Here is a 14,911-nt window from a genome sequence, read left to right on the forward strand (position 1 = left end):
CCCCCCCCCCCCCCCCAAGAACATGAAAACCACCTCCCAGACTGACCAGGGTAACTAGTAACTGCACTGTGTATGTGCCCTGCTGCTGGACCTGCCCCCGTCTCTGTACCCTGCTAAAGGTGACTGTCCTGTCCAATTACCAACCACCTTCCCCCCCTTCACACAGACTCTCCTCCGAAAGAAAATGATGGAAACAGTAATTAACAGAAACGTATATTTTATTAGTAACTACACATGAAACAGGGGGGTTGAAACTTGGACGGGGGCTTGTGTGAGATGGGTAGGAAAGGACTTTTCAAATTTTGGGGAATGAGAGCCTTCTAGTGCTACAGCACTCTGCAGGGGAGGAGTGAAACTTTTCACGGCCCCTGCCGCCCCTCCTTCTTTGGACTTTGGGTGAGGGGGGTAAGGGACTTGGTAGTGGGGGAGAGTGGTTACAGATACACTGCAGCGGAGCTCTCTCTTCCTGCCTCCGGTCCTGCAGAACATCCACAAGGCGCCGAAGCGTGTCCGTTTGCTCCCTCATCAGTCCAAGCAGCGTTTGAGTCACCTGCTGGTCTTCCTGACGCCACCTCTCCTCCCGTTCCATGTTTGCTCTGTGCATTTGGGACAAGTTCTCTCTCCACTGTGTCTGCTGGGCAGCCTGGGCTCGGGAGCAGCACATTAGTTCTGAGAACATGTCCTCCTGCGTCGTCTTCTTCCTCCGCCTAATCTGCGCTAGCCTCTGGGAGTGTGATGCCAGGCTAGGTTGGGAGACAGTCGCAGATGTGGCTGTGGGAATGGGAAAAAGGGAGTGAATTCCTCAGAAAGATAAATGTAGTTGTGAACAAAGAACATAGTCTTTCTCTGTGAACAAGACCATGCACTGCACCTATCACATACGCACTCAGGACAAGGTCGAATTTTCGGCCCTCGCCTTCAGTGCCTGTGGTCTTGCAGTGGCGATCTGAGAAGCGGGGCAGGACACCGGAATTTGTGTAGCGGGCAAACATGGTAAGCCGTAGACTTGTGGCTGCTTAAAACTTTAATAGTAGCACTGGCCTCCTTTCACATTGAAAGCAATGCCAGTCTCTGCTGCCAGCAATCAGGCAAGCATGAACTCTGCCCCTGTCCCACCCCCTCGCGGCTGTCCCAGGGAAAGATCCCTGAATGCTGCCCCTCTCCCGCCTCCACCGCGTGGCTGTAAAGCAGTCCCAATACTAACATTCCCCTACCTAATTCAAAGCAGGGCATCATGAGCGACATCACCCTGATGAGGATCTCGGACAGCGAAAAGGAACGGATGCTTAGGGAAAGCCTGCAAAAACCAGGGCCGTATGCCGCCATGCTCTGCAGGGCAATGATCCCTGAGTACTTGATTGTCTCCTGGCGCGGAAACGTTTTGTACCACAGAGGACCCAATAAGGTCGCTCTCCCCAGGAACCTGATGAACAGGCTTGAACATTACCTCCAGGAGAGCTTCGTTGAGATCTCCCATGAGGATTTCATCTCTATCCCCGGACATATAGACCGGATTTTGGTGTAGCTGCACTGGCAGGGACTAAAGAGTGGAGCGTCTTGGGCAGCAGAATCATGAAAAACCGGACATTGTTAGATTTTTTTTAAAATAGTTGGGACTAAATAGTTAAGCGCCTAAGGCAAAGAAATCATGAAAAACCCATTGTTAATATTATAAATATTCCAGTTCTGTTAAAAATAAATGTTTAGATGTTTAAAACACTTACTGCTTGATCCTTCCCCTTATTCTGTGTCCGGGGTAACGGCTGGGGACGGTTGGTAGGGGATCTCGGTAAGGGTGATGAAGAGCTCCTGGCTGTCGGGGAAATCAGCGGTGCAAGCGCTGTCGACTGCCTCGTCCTCCTCATCTCCTTCCTCATCTTCCCCGTCCGCTAACATGTCCGAGGAACCGGCCGCGGACAATATCCCATCCTCAGAGTCCACGGTCACGGGTGGGGTAGTGGTGGCGGCCGCACCTAGGATGGAATGCAGTGCCTCGTAGAAACGGGATGTGTGGGGCTGGGATCCGGAGCGTCCGTTTGCCTCTTTGGTTTTTTGGTAGCCTTGTCTCAGCTCCTTGATTTTCATGCGGCACTGCGTTGCATCCCGGCTGTATCCTCTCTCTGCCATGGCTTTAGAGATCTTCTCATATATCTTTGAATTCTGTCTTTTGGAGCGCAGCTTGGAAAGCACGGACTCATCGCCCCACACAGCGATGAGATCCAAGACTTCCCAATCAGTCCATGCTGGGGCCCTCTTTCTATTCTGGGATTGCACGGTCACCTCTGCTGGAGAGCTCTGCATCGTTGCCAGTGCTGCTGAGCTCGCCATGATGTCCAAACAGGAAATGCGATTCAAACTGCCCAGACAGGAAAAGGAATTCAAATTTTCCCGGGGCTTTTCCTGTGTGGCTGGTCAGAGCATCCGAGCTCGGACTGCTGTCCAGAGCGTCAACAGAGTGGTGCACTGTGGGATAGCGCCCGGAGCTATTACCGTCGATTTCCATCCACACCTAGCCTAATTCGATATGGCCATTTCGAATTTAGCGCTACTCCTCTCATTGGGGAGGAGTACAGAAGTCGAATTTAAGAGAGCTCTATGTCGAACTAAATAGCTTCGTGGTGTGGATGGGTGCAGGGTTAATTCGATGTAACGGCGCTAAATTCGACATAAACGCCTAGTGTAGACCAGGCCTAAGTGTTGTTTTCATACTCCAGCCATCATGAGAAATGCTTGTTAACTGGAGCTTGTGGAGGGCACCTTTTATAGTTTTGTTTCAGCTACTGAATTATAAGTTGCCTTGTATTTTATAAGACTCCTCTTGCAGGCTGGAACAAGATACTTTATGTAGACCAGGTGTGCTGTACACATCTTATTATTCATTTCTAACTAGGTCTAGTAATTTTAATCACATTTTTCCCTAGTTCCAGTGGATAATTTTTACCACTTGGATTAAATTCTTGTTTGTTTTCAAGAAGTGAAATACTGCTAGTTGTCACTGTGGCTGCTATTTTTTTTAAAGATTTTTTTTTAATTTATTTTTTTAAATCCCCAGGAACGTAAAGATGACATACCATAGGTAGCATACAAAATCGATTGACTATAATGTGTGCATTTACATGTACTGACACTTAACAATTACTATCTCATTGTTTTAATAAATTAACATTTGCATAATACTGCAGGTATCCGTGACGCTATACCAAGAAATTAAAGATAAGGAGTAACATTCTGAAAAGTATCCTTGATTTTCAGTGATCTGAAAGTCTTGGGCTCCTAAGCCATTTAGGGGCTTTTGAAAGCTTTACCTAGGATTCATTGCAGTCTTGGGTCCTTGCAATGAGCTCTGCATGGATGGTCCCCTACATCCACAGAGCCTCATTAAGGGTAAAAATTAACTATGGAAGCAGATGCAACTTCAGTAATTTTGACAAATAATAATAATGAATCAAATTTGTAGTTACAGACCATTAGCTCAAAATGCTTTCTCTTCAAGTACACAGCAGTCTATTCTACAAACACCCCCCTGTATAGGGAACACATGCTTTTCAAAAGCGTGTTTCATAATGTGTGCAGAGGGAAACAATTTTTTGAGTTTGTTTTTTTGTTCTAAGCCAATGAAAGGTTAGTCTAACTCGTTCCAGAAGGCCCGTTGAATCACACAGATGATTCACAGCCAATCCGTACAGTGTTAGATTCTGAACTAAAGTTTAACTAATATGGGCCCAGGCTTGAAAACTCAGCACAATTAAAAATAATTGCACTCGTCAGTGATTCCTTATAATGTATTTTCTTTCTACTGCCAAATTTCACTTTGGCTACAAAAATGTTTATACAGGAATATTTTATAAATCTCTGAAGTATCAACATAAATCTTTGTTGTTGGTTTGTTTTTTAACATTATTAACTGAAGAAAATATTGTCTATTCAGATTTTATTTGGGTCAGTTTCTTTTTTTATCTGTTTTTAAATAGCCCTCTGCTCTAAAAGTACCTTACAACATACCACTAAAAGTTCATGCTCTAATTGGTTAAATCTGAAGTAGGCTGAAATCCAAACATAGGGCAAATGTATGCTTATACAAAGGAGGAACTAGGCAGAGAGGGAGGTGTGACACTATCAGAGCAACAGCATCTTGACCTTATGCTGTAAAGGTCATAAGCCATTTAGGGGAGTGTGCTCAGCAGTGGCATTTCCACCACCAATAGCAAAAAGAGGAGGTAGGACTGTGGTCCTTTCACCATCCAGACAGTACCCCTCTGGGACTGCTAGCACAGCTGACATTACACACACTTTGTGCTTCTCAGTGCAGCCAGTCAAATTATGGCTGCCCCCTGCACGTTGCATTGTATTGGTGAGGTTCTCTGTGAATATCAGATTAATCTGTATTCATGGCCCTTATTTGGCCCACAGATAGTGCTTGTAATTATACTGTATTTTAACTTCCTAAAAGTGTTTCCTCAAAACATGATTAGAAAGCAAACTTCCTCCCTTGCTGTGTTGCCTATTTCGTTGCCTACCCAGATGAGTCTCTTTAGTCTGCAGCTGGTTAATTATTTTCTTGCTGTCTTGAAACTGCAGAAGATGAAGTATCTTATCCTGTTTTATGGGTTTGGCACTCCGTTTTATTAAAGCAATATGCTCATCTCAGTAAAACTTTGTTGGTAGAACTGAAATGCAGTTAGATAAAAGGATATAGTGAGTCAAACTTTCACTGCGAAAGTTGTGACTGTTTTCATTGTAGCATATATGGACCTGATCACTGTAGTAATGGAAGCGTTTTTATTTTCTTGTTACAAATACTTAATATTTTTCAGAATATACTTTATGAAATAAAACCCTAACTGAAAAATTCCAAGCAAAATATTCTTGAGAGATGTGTATATTTTGTTGTCTTACGCTAGGGATTTTTTTCTCAGTCCCATACTAAGAAATTATGATATTATTGATGAATGAAAACTATTAAGGGTCTGACTCCAGAAACTAGCTGTAGCCAAATTTCCAAAAGTGACTAGTGATTTTTGCGTGCCTTGTGTTTTGGGTGCTCAACACAAAGGTACGTGGAAGGGGACTGTTTTTCAATAAATGCTGAGCCCTGAATATCAGGCCCTTTAAGGTGTCTCAAACTGAGCTTCCCAAAATAAAACATCCAGAATCACTGGCCTGTTTTGAAAATTTAGGCTTGTGTGTTTCATGGCTGCTGCTTGAGAACAAGGAAGTGAATCTTAAAATGGACTGAGGAAGGAGGAAGCCTATTTTAAATTTACGCCTAGCAAGCAGGTTACTCCTCTCTTCAGGTCTGCGTATGTGAGACTTCTCCTATTTTATTTATCTGATTTCCCTTTCCCCTCATCCTACCAATCAACAGTATAACTCCTGCATCATGCTCTTGTAACAAAATCAGTGTAGTTTAAACTAGATTTCAGAAACCTAGGCCCTTGGCCTGTGAACATTTACGTATGTGCTCAGCTTTATGTGCTTGAGTTAGGGCTGCTGCCTGTAGGTACAAAAAAAGGGACGTCTGCCCTCTTAGGTACAAAAAAACAGGACATCTACCTATTTGCCTGCCCCCCAGACTCCACCTAGGGCTGCCACCTCTGAGGTGCAGAAGTCCAGGACATTTGTCTGACACCCCTGGGTACTGCCTGCCTCATCCTATCCCCAGGAGATGGCGTCAGCCCTCGTGGAGTCTTGCTCCTGGAGCTTCCCTGGGCACTGATCTCACCAAGCTGGATGTGGCACTGGCCGGATCCACCCCACTCCCACCTGGCTATGACCCCCATAGCTAGTACTGTGCAGCGGTGACTAGGTGCTGCCAGTCCCGAGCTCCCTCTGTCCTCTTGCTACTCCCAAGCCGTTCTGTTCCTGCGGTTCCCAGACACTCTGGGGCCAGAGCTGCCACTGCAGGCACTGCTATCTTGTGGGTCCCCCTGCTACAGCCACTCAGGGCTTGGAGGCAGCGGGGTGCAGCTACCAAAACCTGAGAATTTTCAGGAGAACATGCAGCTACCCTTGGGGGGGGTGAGGGGGAGGGAGAGATAAAACTGGGGTTGCCACCAATCCCACGGTGAGTAATTCATTGATCTCAATGGGACCTGTCGGATGATAAAATTAACCACACGCATAAGTGTTCAAAGGATCAGGGCCATGCTTACAAAATGTTAAACGTCTTCCAAGAACCAAAGAGCTAGTAAAATTATGGAGAGCAACAAAATGGAGATTTAAATAGTTACTCAGCCTAGCCCTTTCTTAATATCAGTTTGATTAAAAGTATTTTTATAATAGGTATAACTTGGGGGATAAAAATCCCACCCACCGTGCCTTCTTTGTAGATGGATGCTGTTGAGTAAAGAATATGAAAGTTGAGTGACCGTTTCAAAATGAACTCTAATACAGGGGTCTCTTGAGAACCTAAAGTAATCCACAAGTTACTGCTACCTTAGAATTTCAGTAACAGTCACCCAAATATGGCTCCTGTTGGCGGGAAAGAAGGGGTGGAAACAAGAAGGGACCAATATATTTCCTTTTATATAAATAAATGTGAGGGTGGCTAAGGGGCCAATCTTCTCCAGTTGCCATATGGAAATCGTCATCCTGACAGGGCCCATCTGTGTTCCCTCCATAGGATAGCCAGCCATTTCAGTCTCTCCCCAGATGTTAGTCAGCTTGGGAGGAACCCAGTCTTATCTCTTGATCCAATACATTGGAAAATCACTGCACATGGCTTCGCTGCCTTCATTCTCCACAGCCCAATTCCCGTATGTGTCAGTTGAGTGGATAGAGCCACTGTCTCCACCTATAGGGTGGGGTGTATTACCAGCCATGCCAATTTGCTGCTGATAGTTTACCATGGACACTGCTTGGGCCTGGATTTGGTTCACTGAAAGCAATGAAGAGTGAAAAGAATTCTTCAGAAGTGGAATCCTCATGGGAATGCCTAGATCTCATGGATGTTAGAATGGGTGTTCTCTGGCTCAGTGCAATCTCGGTTAGCGAAAGCAATAGCAGGTTTACTGGCATAGGGTTACCAGCCTAGAAGTTAGGAAGCATGTTGGGGGGTATCTTAGATTGTAAGATCTTTGGACAGAGACCTTTATTTTTGTTCTGTGTTTGTACAGCTTCTATCACAAAGAGATGCTGGTGCATGACTGAGACTTCTAGATGCTACCATAATACAAATAATAATACTGTAAAACCTTTATTAATAGTGTCCCTTCAGAAGAAGAGCTCGGCATGTCAGGAAGGGGATAGGGTTAATTATGTTCCAGATTTCCCAAAATCTATAGGACGGAGTAGCTGTATCTGACTTAAACTCCTCATCAGAATAGAAATTACTTTTATCCACCTGTACGTTTGGTTATGTACCTTAACTCTACTTTGTATTTTATTTTTCAGTATTAAGCAATGCATGCATTTTATTTTATTATTTTTACATCTACAGCTGTTTTGTTAATTTATTTCAAGAAGCTGTCAGACACAAGTCCAAACCTGGTGTGTTCAGATATTTGCCTTGAAGAGCAGTGCATAAATATTCATTTATTTTGTAATTGCTTTTGATTTAATGGCTATACTATGTGGAAAAAAGAAATGTTATCTGAAGAGCACACCTCTTAGATTTAAAAGCTCATGGAGGTATCGTTTCCATAGTCACACAAAATCCCTGGTGATAGCAGAGCATGTTTCTTCATTTTTTCTGTTAAATCAGTTTGTGTGTGTTTCAGTGGTATAGATTTTATTTGCAAAAGAATATCTTACGATGATTCTGACCATAATTTATGCATAGGGTAAATTGCCAGTTCTGCTGCTTGGTCGATCTGCAGACTTGAGGCCTGGAGAATTCGTGGTTGCAATTGGAAGTCCATTTTCACTCCAAAACACAGTGACTACGGGGATTGTTAGTACTACCCAACGTGGAGGAAAGGAATTAGGGCTTCGGAACTCTGATATGGACTACATTCAGACGGATGCAATTATCAATGTAGGTCACTTCTACACAGTTGAATAACCCTTGTTCCATTCAATGTAGACTTCTGACTCTAGCTGCAGCTACAAGTTTGTCAACCATTTTCCCGAAGAAAAGTGGGTTTTGCTGGTTTTTATTGTTTAAAAGGATTTTTATCAGTATGAACATGGACAACTGCCATGGCTAAAGTATTGTTTATTTTTTCAAAGTCCCTAAAGGGACAATATCAAGTAATTAATCATAAAATATCTGACCTAACTTGGAATTGTTTGAACTTGTAAAGAGTGTTCCCTGGATGCTAAATAGCATTTAAAAATTCATCACGCTGTCACCGAGACATTTTAAAAAAAAATATCCAAGCTTGTGTTTATGTGGGACCATGGCAAAGCAATATGTTGATGTCTGTGTTCTTGCGCTTGGCCTCAAGAGCTGTTGTCATGGCCCTGGGAGTTAGGTTTGATAGTTAACAATACTACGTAAACTGTTAAAGTCTTCTGTGTTGCTGTTTTTTTCTTAAACTTCATTGGCAAAAGAATTAAAAACCCAGTTTTGAAAAAGTTGAACTATGAAGGGGTACAGTTAGGGGGGATATTTTTTGCGATTCTGAAGGGGTGCAATTGTGCAACTATTTTATAGAAAGTGGAAAATAACTAGAAATATTTCAATATTTCTTTTAAAATACTTAAATTTGTGCTTGTAGTAACTTTATGGAAACAGATACTAAAATATAATCTGTCCATTTTATTTTCAGTATGGAAACTCTGGAGGACCTTTAGTAAACCTGGTAAGGGTTTCTTTTAAAACAAAATTCTTTAAGTTTGTGTGTTTTATTAACCTGTCCATTTTTTTAAAAGAAATATTTTAACTTTCTTTTTATTGTTTTTTATATAGAACATAAACACATAATGAAATAAAACACATATAAATATCTGCACAAGATGGAAAAAGAAATAAATAACAAAATTCATTGTTCTGAAAGAAATTTGCCAAAGAAAGTGATTCAGTTCTGATGATAACTGGCTGACTGTACAAACGTGGCAGGGTGCTTACTAATCGCTCATCTGTGTTTTTATTGGCCAGTCACATGATATACTTGGAGTTCAGTATTCCAAGTGTTTGCCATTTGCATAGTTTAAAATGAGTGTAATGCCCAGTATGTTGTATGCTGATGCTATGCAAAAGCTAATATTAAACATGAAATGTATGTTTAAGAAGTAATTGCACTTTTCATAAAGTATGTAAGCTCTTTGCAAATCGAAGTTAAGTTCAGTGGTATCCGTATGTATTCTCCCTTCATGGTGCGTTCATCACTGTGATAGAGCAGAAAATCTCCACTCTGGATCAGGGCAGGAAGGGGTCAAGGGTCTGTTTTACAGTCAGATGCTGACTTGACCCAGCCCAACAACTGCCAGCAAACTCAAGTACAATTTTGTCTTCTGGGTATTTCCAAACATTTAAGAATAAAGTTGTGGCCTAATTCTGTCATCCTTCCAGCATAGCCAGACAATGTGTGATTGGAGGTCCTCACTATGGAGAAGCTACTTAGTCTGTGTCAGAAAGGACAATTTTGCCTTGAAAAATATACAACAAGACTGACAGAATATTAAAGTTACTTTTGGCCTACCACACTGTACAAGTTCAGCAACGATAGTGTGACATTTTAGTATTTCCATTTAAAGGCCCAGTATCCGATAAAGTTACTCATGCTGAATATAGGGTGCCACTGAAATAAGCAAATTGAAAATAATGGGACCAATTGTGTAATAAGGTGCTGTTTATTGCGAGTAAGAGCATTCCCAGATTCTGATCTTGACTATGCTGGTGTAAATCTGGAATAGTTATATTGAATGTTAATGTAGTTACTCTAAATTTACAGCAGTGAAACTCATATCAGAATGTTGTCCACAGACTTTTCTAATTATGGCAAAATCTTTGAGTTTTAAACTTAGACTCCTTTTTTCAAAGTTTCTTAACTTTATATTTTTAAGCCAAGTTTAGTGGCTAATAAATTAGCTTCAAAATATTTTGCATATACCTTATTAATTTTCTTTGTGACTGCTTGCAGAACATCTTCCCTTGCATTGTTTCTTTGTCATGGTGTTTCATGTTTGCTAACATACTTTTTTTTATTTCTCCAGGATGGTGAAGTGATTGGAATTAACACTTTAAAAGTTACAGCTGGAATCTCATTTGCAATTCCATCCGATAAAATTAAAAAGTTCTTAACTGAATCACATGACAGACAAGCTAAAGGTATTGTACTGTACTATTTAAAAAATGGGCACATGTCACACAATAGGGAACCAACATCAAAATATTTGGCTATCTCTGTGTTTAAGACCACCAGGACTTCTCATAAGAACAATAAGTCAAGATTTTCTTTTCTCTTTCTAACAGGAAAAGCAATAACTAAAAAGAAATACATTGGCATTCGAATGATGTCACTCTCTCCTAGGTGAGTAAAGATAAATTCTTTCCTCCGCCTGTAATTTTATTTAAATGTGGCCATTCCCACAAATTTTGCTTCTGTCACATTGAAATGGGTTATTGTAATATGCTTCACAAGGAGCACCTGAAGATCTACAAATAATGGCCTGATTTTTTTGTTACTTCTGTTTTCGTCTATTTATTGCCAGTAGAAGATACTTATTAGTATTTAGAAATCTGCATCCTGTAAAATAAGTGTAAAGTTTTAAAATCTTGTCAAGTCTTTAGGAATCTGAACTGAATTGTACCATATGTGTCCTCAGTATGTATAAAATACCATAGCAAATAAAGATTAAGTGATTGAGGTTTTTCAATCCTTGTAGTTTAAATTCCTTATAAGTGAAATGACCTTCTGTCAAAATAATTTTAAATTGGAGTCACTTTTTTCAGCAAAGCTAAAGAGCTGAAGGAACACCATAAAGACTTTCCTGATGTTGTTTCTGGGGCCTACATTATTGAAGTAATTCCAGATACGCCAGCTGAAGCGTAAGTGAAAGGACTTTTTTATTCTTTTTTTCTTTTCTTTTTTTTTTTTTTTTTCCTAACAGCAACCATCAGCGTAATGAACTGGTAATGAGATGCTTTCACCCCCTACGACAAGTTTGACTATGCTAAAATCAACCAAACTTTTGCCATCTGACAACTGTTTGGCTGTTTACATGAAAGGAGTTGGTGTGTTGAGTCCAGTCCCTTGTGGGCAGCCCTCTATATCACAAAAAAGACTATCACAGTGGAGCCCTCGTCACAGATCTCAGCAGAGAGGTTAAGCATGGAGTGGACGTGCTGGCTAAATCATCCTTTCACTTCTAGAGATGATCTCACCAGGTCATGATTGGGATACACATTGGTAGGGCAGTTTGGGGAAACTTGTGCTTCTGCTGCCTGTGTGATTGTGTTTCATGGTCAGAGGCTGTGTCCATCTAGCACCTTACATGGGCATTTAATTCTCATGATTCACTTGGTTAACTTAAAATACATAAATAAATAAACTATTTAAGTCAGGTGGGTGAGGAGAGAGTATCAGGAACATGAAATTAGTGATCTTATAGGAAAAGAGCAAAGGTTATTGTGCAGCACATTTAGGGTAAGAGGCATGTATGTGCGAAACACATTAGAAAATTAACATTTCATGGCACACATTTTTAATAATCTGTGTTCAAAGAAGGGAAGAGGGCTGGCTGGCATCTCTCTGGAGCGGAGTTTGGGTGCCTTAAGCTTAACCAATCATGGCTAGGTTTCTAACATCTGTTACAGGTGCTTTTTGTTTTGTAACTAACATTTTTGAAAGGTAACACTCAGGCAAAGCACTGATATGTGCCTGCAACCTGAGTCTCCCTTAAACTATTGCAGGAATAATCTAGTTCATTGTACTGTAGTGTGGGGTTTGCACTTGTCTTCTTGACCTGAGTGGATGACACTTGGCTGTATTTGGGATGAGAAAGTGAGCCTGCATCTTGAGAGCATGCAAAAAAAGATGTTCTGTAGTGTGGGAGTGAGAACAGTTAGCAAAGAGACAGAAGGGAAAGAAGAGAGGTAGAAGACAAGTAATGTAGTATAGCACTTAGGAGTTCAGAATCACATTGATATTAACGTGTTGATCATTATTGATGGCTATTGCCCACCCTAACCTCCTTCAGACAACTTTATTGATGAAATGTGTACATACTTTGATTTGGGCTGGGTTTTTCACCGACATTTTGTATTGTGTGTGATATCAACTCAAAACAGCTCTTGCTGCCACAAAATTCTATCAGTCTTTTTAATTGAGAGAAGGGTCCTGTTGCACCTACCCACAAGGACCAAAATATTCCAATCTGACTCGTGATTTTTTTGGTTGCCCAACTTGAGAACCATAAAGGAGTCTGTTTTCAGAAAGCGCTGAGCCACGTGGCCTCTGAAAATAAAGCCCATTTAAGGTGTTCTGAGTAGGGCACCAGAAAACTTAGCCAAGGCATGTAGCTTGAGAGAAGCACTGGGGTAAGACATTTCTCGGTGACTGGAAGAGGCGTATTATTACTGTGTGGTTGTGTAAAGATTATGCTCAGAGGTTGAATCATGTCTGATCTGGTTCCTTGGGTTAGTATTTCCATCACTTGGTGCCAGAGTTTTGTGCATGACAGGGCAAGCCAATATGGTATGTACAATATTTCCCTTCCCCACTCCTGTTCCTCAGTCCCAGCTGCAGTCTTAGCCAGCTCTTGTGAATAAAATATGAAAGGGACTCAGCACAGACTGTGGAGGATCTGAAGTAGAAAGAGCCTCAGTCTGACTTATCTAGTCCCCGTCTATCTGTATCTACCCGTTGTCTTTTTACATTGTAAGCTCTTGGGGCAAGGACCATTTTGTTTTGTTTTGTGTTTGTATAGTACCTGGGATGAAGAGGTCCTAGTCCATAATTGGTGCTCCGAGGTGTTATTGCAATAAAAATAATAATAATGGGTGGAATAAAACTGCATCCTACTGAGTCCATGTGTAATAGATCTACATTATTTTCCATTTTAGTTTTGAATCCTAGTGGGGCTGCATTTGAGATGTAATTGAGCCAACAAAGCTATGTATAGAGAACAGTGTGGGATACTAAATATACAGTTCTATTAAATGGTACAGGTCCCCTACTGGAGTGGGCTGAGATGCGGATTGAAATATCTGCCATGTGTACCTGCCACTGTACACAGTGTTGCTCCGATGGAATTGCTCTTAAATTGTATAATTGCGTGAAAGCTTTGAAGATTTCCGTGCTGAAATAAAACTCCTTTGTCTTATCTGATACACGTCACCACATAACTCATCAAACCGGTTGTTGTTTCTATGCATCTCAGATTAGAATCCAGTCCTTTGAATGTCAGTCCTGGTGAATTGTGAGCATTCAGTTCTCTTTTTCAATCGCATTATGAGGAGGATAAAATGGCAGTTGCGATAACGTATCCCTTTTTTGTATTTTAGTGGTGGCCTGAAAGAAAACGATGTGATTATAAGCATCAACGGACAGGGAATAATCTCAGCCAGTGATGTCAGTGACATTATTAAAAAGGACAATACTCTGAATATGGTTGTACGCAGGGGCAATGAAGATATTATGATAACAGTGGTTCCTGAAGAAATTGACCCTTAATCAGAAACATGAGCTGGATTTCATGTTTTCTTTTAGCAACAGTGGACTGCTTACATTATGACTGTGCTGGTACAGGAAACATTAGACTTTTGAACAACATTTTGCTTGTTCAAAAGAATAGTATTGGCCAACAACACCAATGTAATGCCACAGATATTCCAGATGATAATTTTTTCCTTCTGTATTTTATGTATGCAATGTATTCTTTACTGGCTAACACAACTGTTACTGCTTAAACAGTCAACATTTTTTTCTCTGTGTCACTCTTTCAACTAAGACTTCAACAAAACAAAATTCATGCACACAATGTGTGTTGTGGTATTCAGGTATAAATAGGATAGCTGTTCCTTTAACTGGAAAATGCCATTGTGATAGAATTTGGGGATAAAAAACACAGTTGGAAAAATGTTGGCTTGTAAACAAAAAACAAAATAAAAAAAAAACACCTTTTCAGAATCCATGCAGAATTTTTACTACTTCAGTCTTTTCCTAGTGTTATTAAAATAATTCTACAGTATTTTTTTCTGGTGTCATTCATTTTGCCTCATGTAAGTTGTTGGATGTTTTACTTTTGAAATGTACCAAATATCTACCTGAAACTATTTCTCGATGGACTTATTTCCTCTGTCATTGAGCCAAAACCCTTTTACTTTTCAACGTATTCTTAGTTTCCTATATACTGTCACCGAAGTCTAAGGTAAACATCTGAAGGAAAGAAAGCCTAGCATTTGCACTCCGGTTTCTTAGCTTAGTCTTTAGCTATAGTATCTTAGCTATCCTAAGAGGGCAGGCTTCCATGTATAATTCTTTTTTTACCATATTTTCTCCTCTTGAAATTAAATTTATAATATAAACAGTGTCTGAAACACTTCTCCTTCAGCAGAGGTTCCTAAACTGTGAGTCATGGACCAGTGATGGTCCAGGTATAGCTATGTGGTCTCATTTCGCTATCTCTTCTTGTTCCAGATGCTAAATTTGAATAAAAGACTGCTATAATGCATGGAAAATTTTCATAATATTACTTTTTCAAGTATGCAATTTCTGCTGCTTGTGGTTGTGAATAAGAGGTGTGGAGTGAAAGGTGGCAAGATTTGCAATGGTCCATAGTACTTGGGGGAGTTCATTACAGTCTGTGGATGGATCTTGAGAAAGCTAGGAAAATGAACCACTGACCTACAAGAACTGTGTAGAAGACTGTTCTCTCTTTGACAGTCAATAAAGAGATCATTTTGCCCCTGCAGTAGTTTGCCATCCTCACTTTAAAGAAGTTTCTCTGTAGCCCCTGAAACATGACTCGATGCAAAACATGATTTAAACTGGGTTCACCCCTATTTAGGCAATAGGTTTTGACC

At 40.8% G+C, this 14,911-nt stretch overlaps 1 protein-coding gene across 1 annotated transcript in view; it reads left to right on the forward strand.

Annotated features, from left to right (window-relative positions):
- HTRA1 (HtrA serine peptidase 1) overlaps nt 1-14,076 on the forward strand; it is a 50,736-nt gene extending 36,660 nt beyond the window's left edge. The window contains exons 4-9 of the mRNA XM_024216988.2: nt 7,781-7,975; nt 8,712-8,744; nt 10,099-10,213; nt 10,358-10,415; nt 10,838-10,933; nt 13,391-14,076. Coding sequence (XP_024072756.2) covers nt 7,781-7,975; nt 8,712-8,744; nt 10,099-10,213; nt 10,358-10,415; nt 10,838-10,933; nt 13,391-13,559 — 666 coding nt within the window. The 3' untranslated portion in view covers nt 13,560-14,076. The remainder of the gene's footprint in view (nt 1-7,780; nt 7,976-8,711; nt 8,745-10,098; nt 10,214-10,357; nt 10,416-10,837; nt 10,934-13,390) is intronic.
- Nucleotides 14,077-14,911: the final 835 nt, after the last annotated feature.

This window comes from Terrapene carolina, unplaced genomic scaffold (genome assembly GCF_002925995.2).
Source record: "Terrapene carolina triunguis isolate 2854851 unplaced genomic scaffold, T_m_triunguis-2.0 Scaffold95, whole genome shotgun sequence".
NCBI lineage: Eukaryota > Metazoa > Chordata > Testudines > Emydidae > Terrapene > Terrapene triunguis.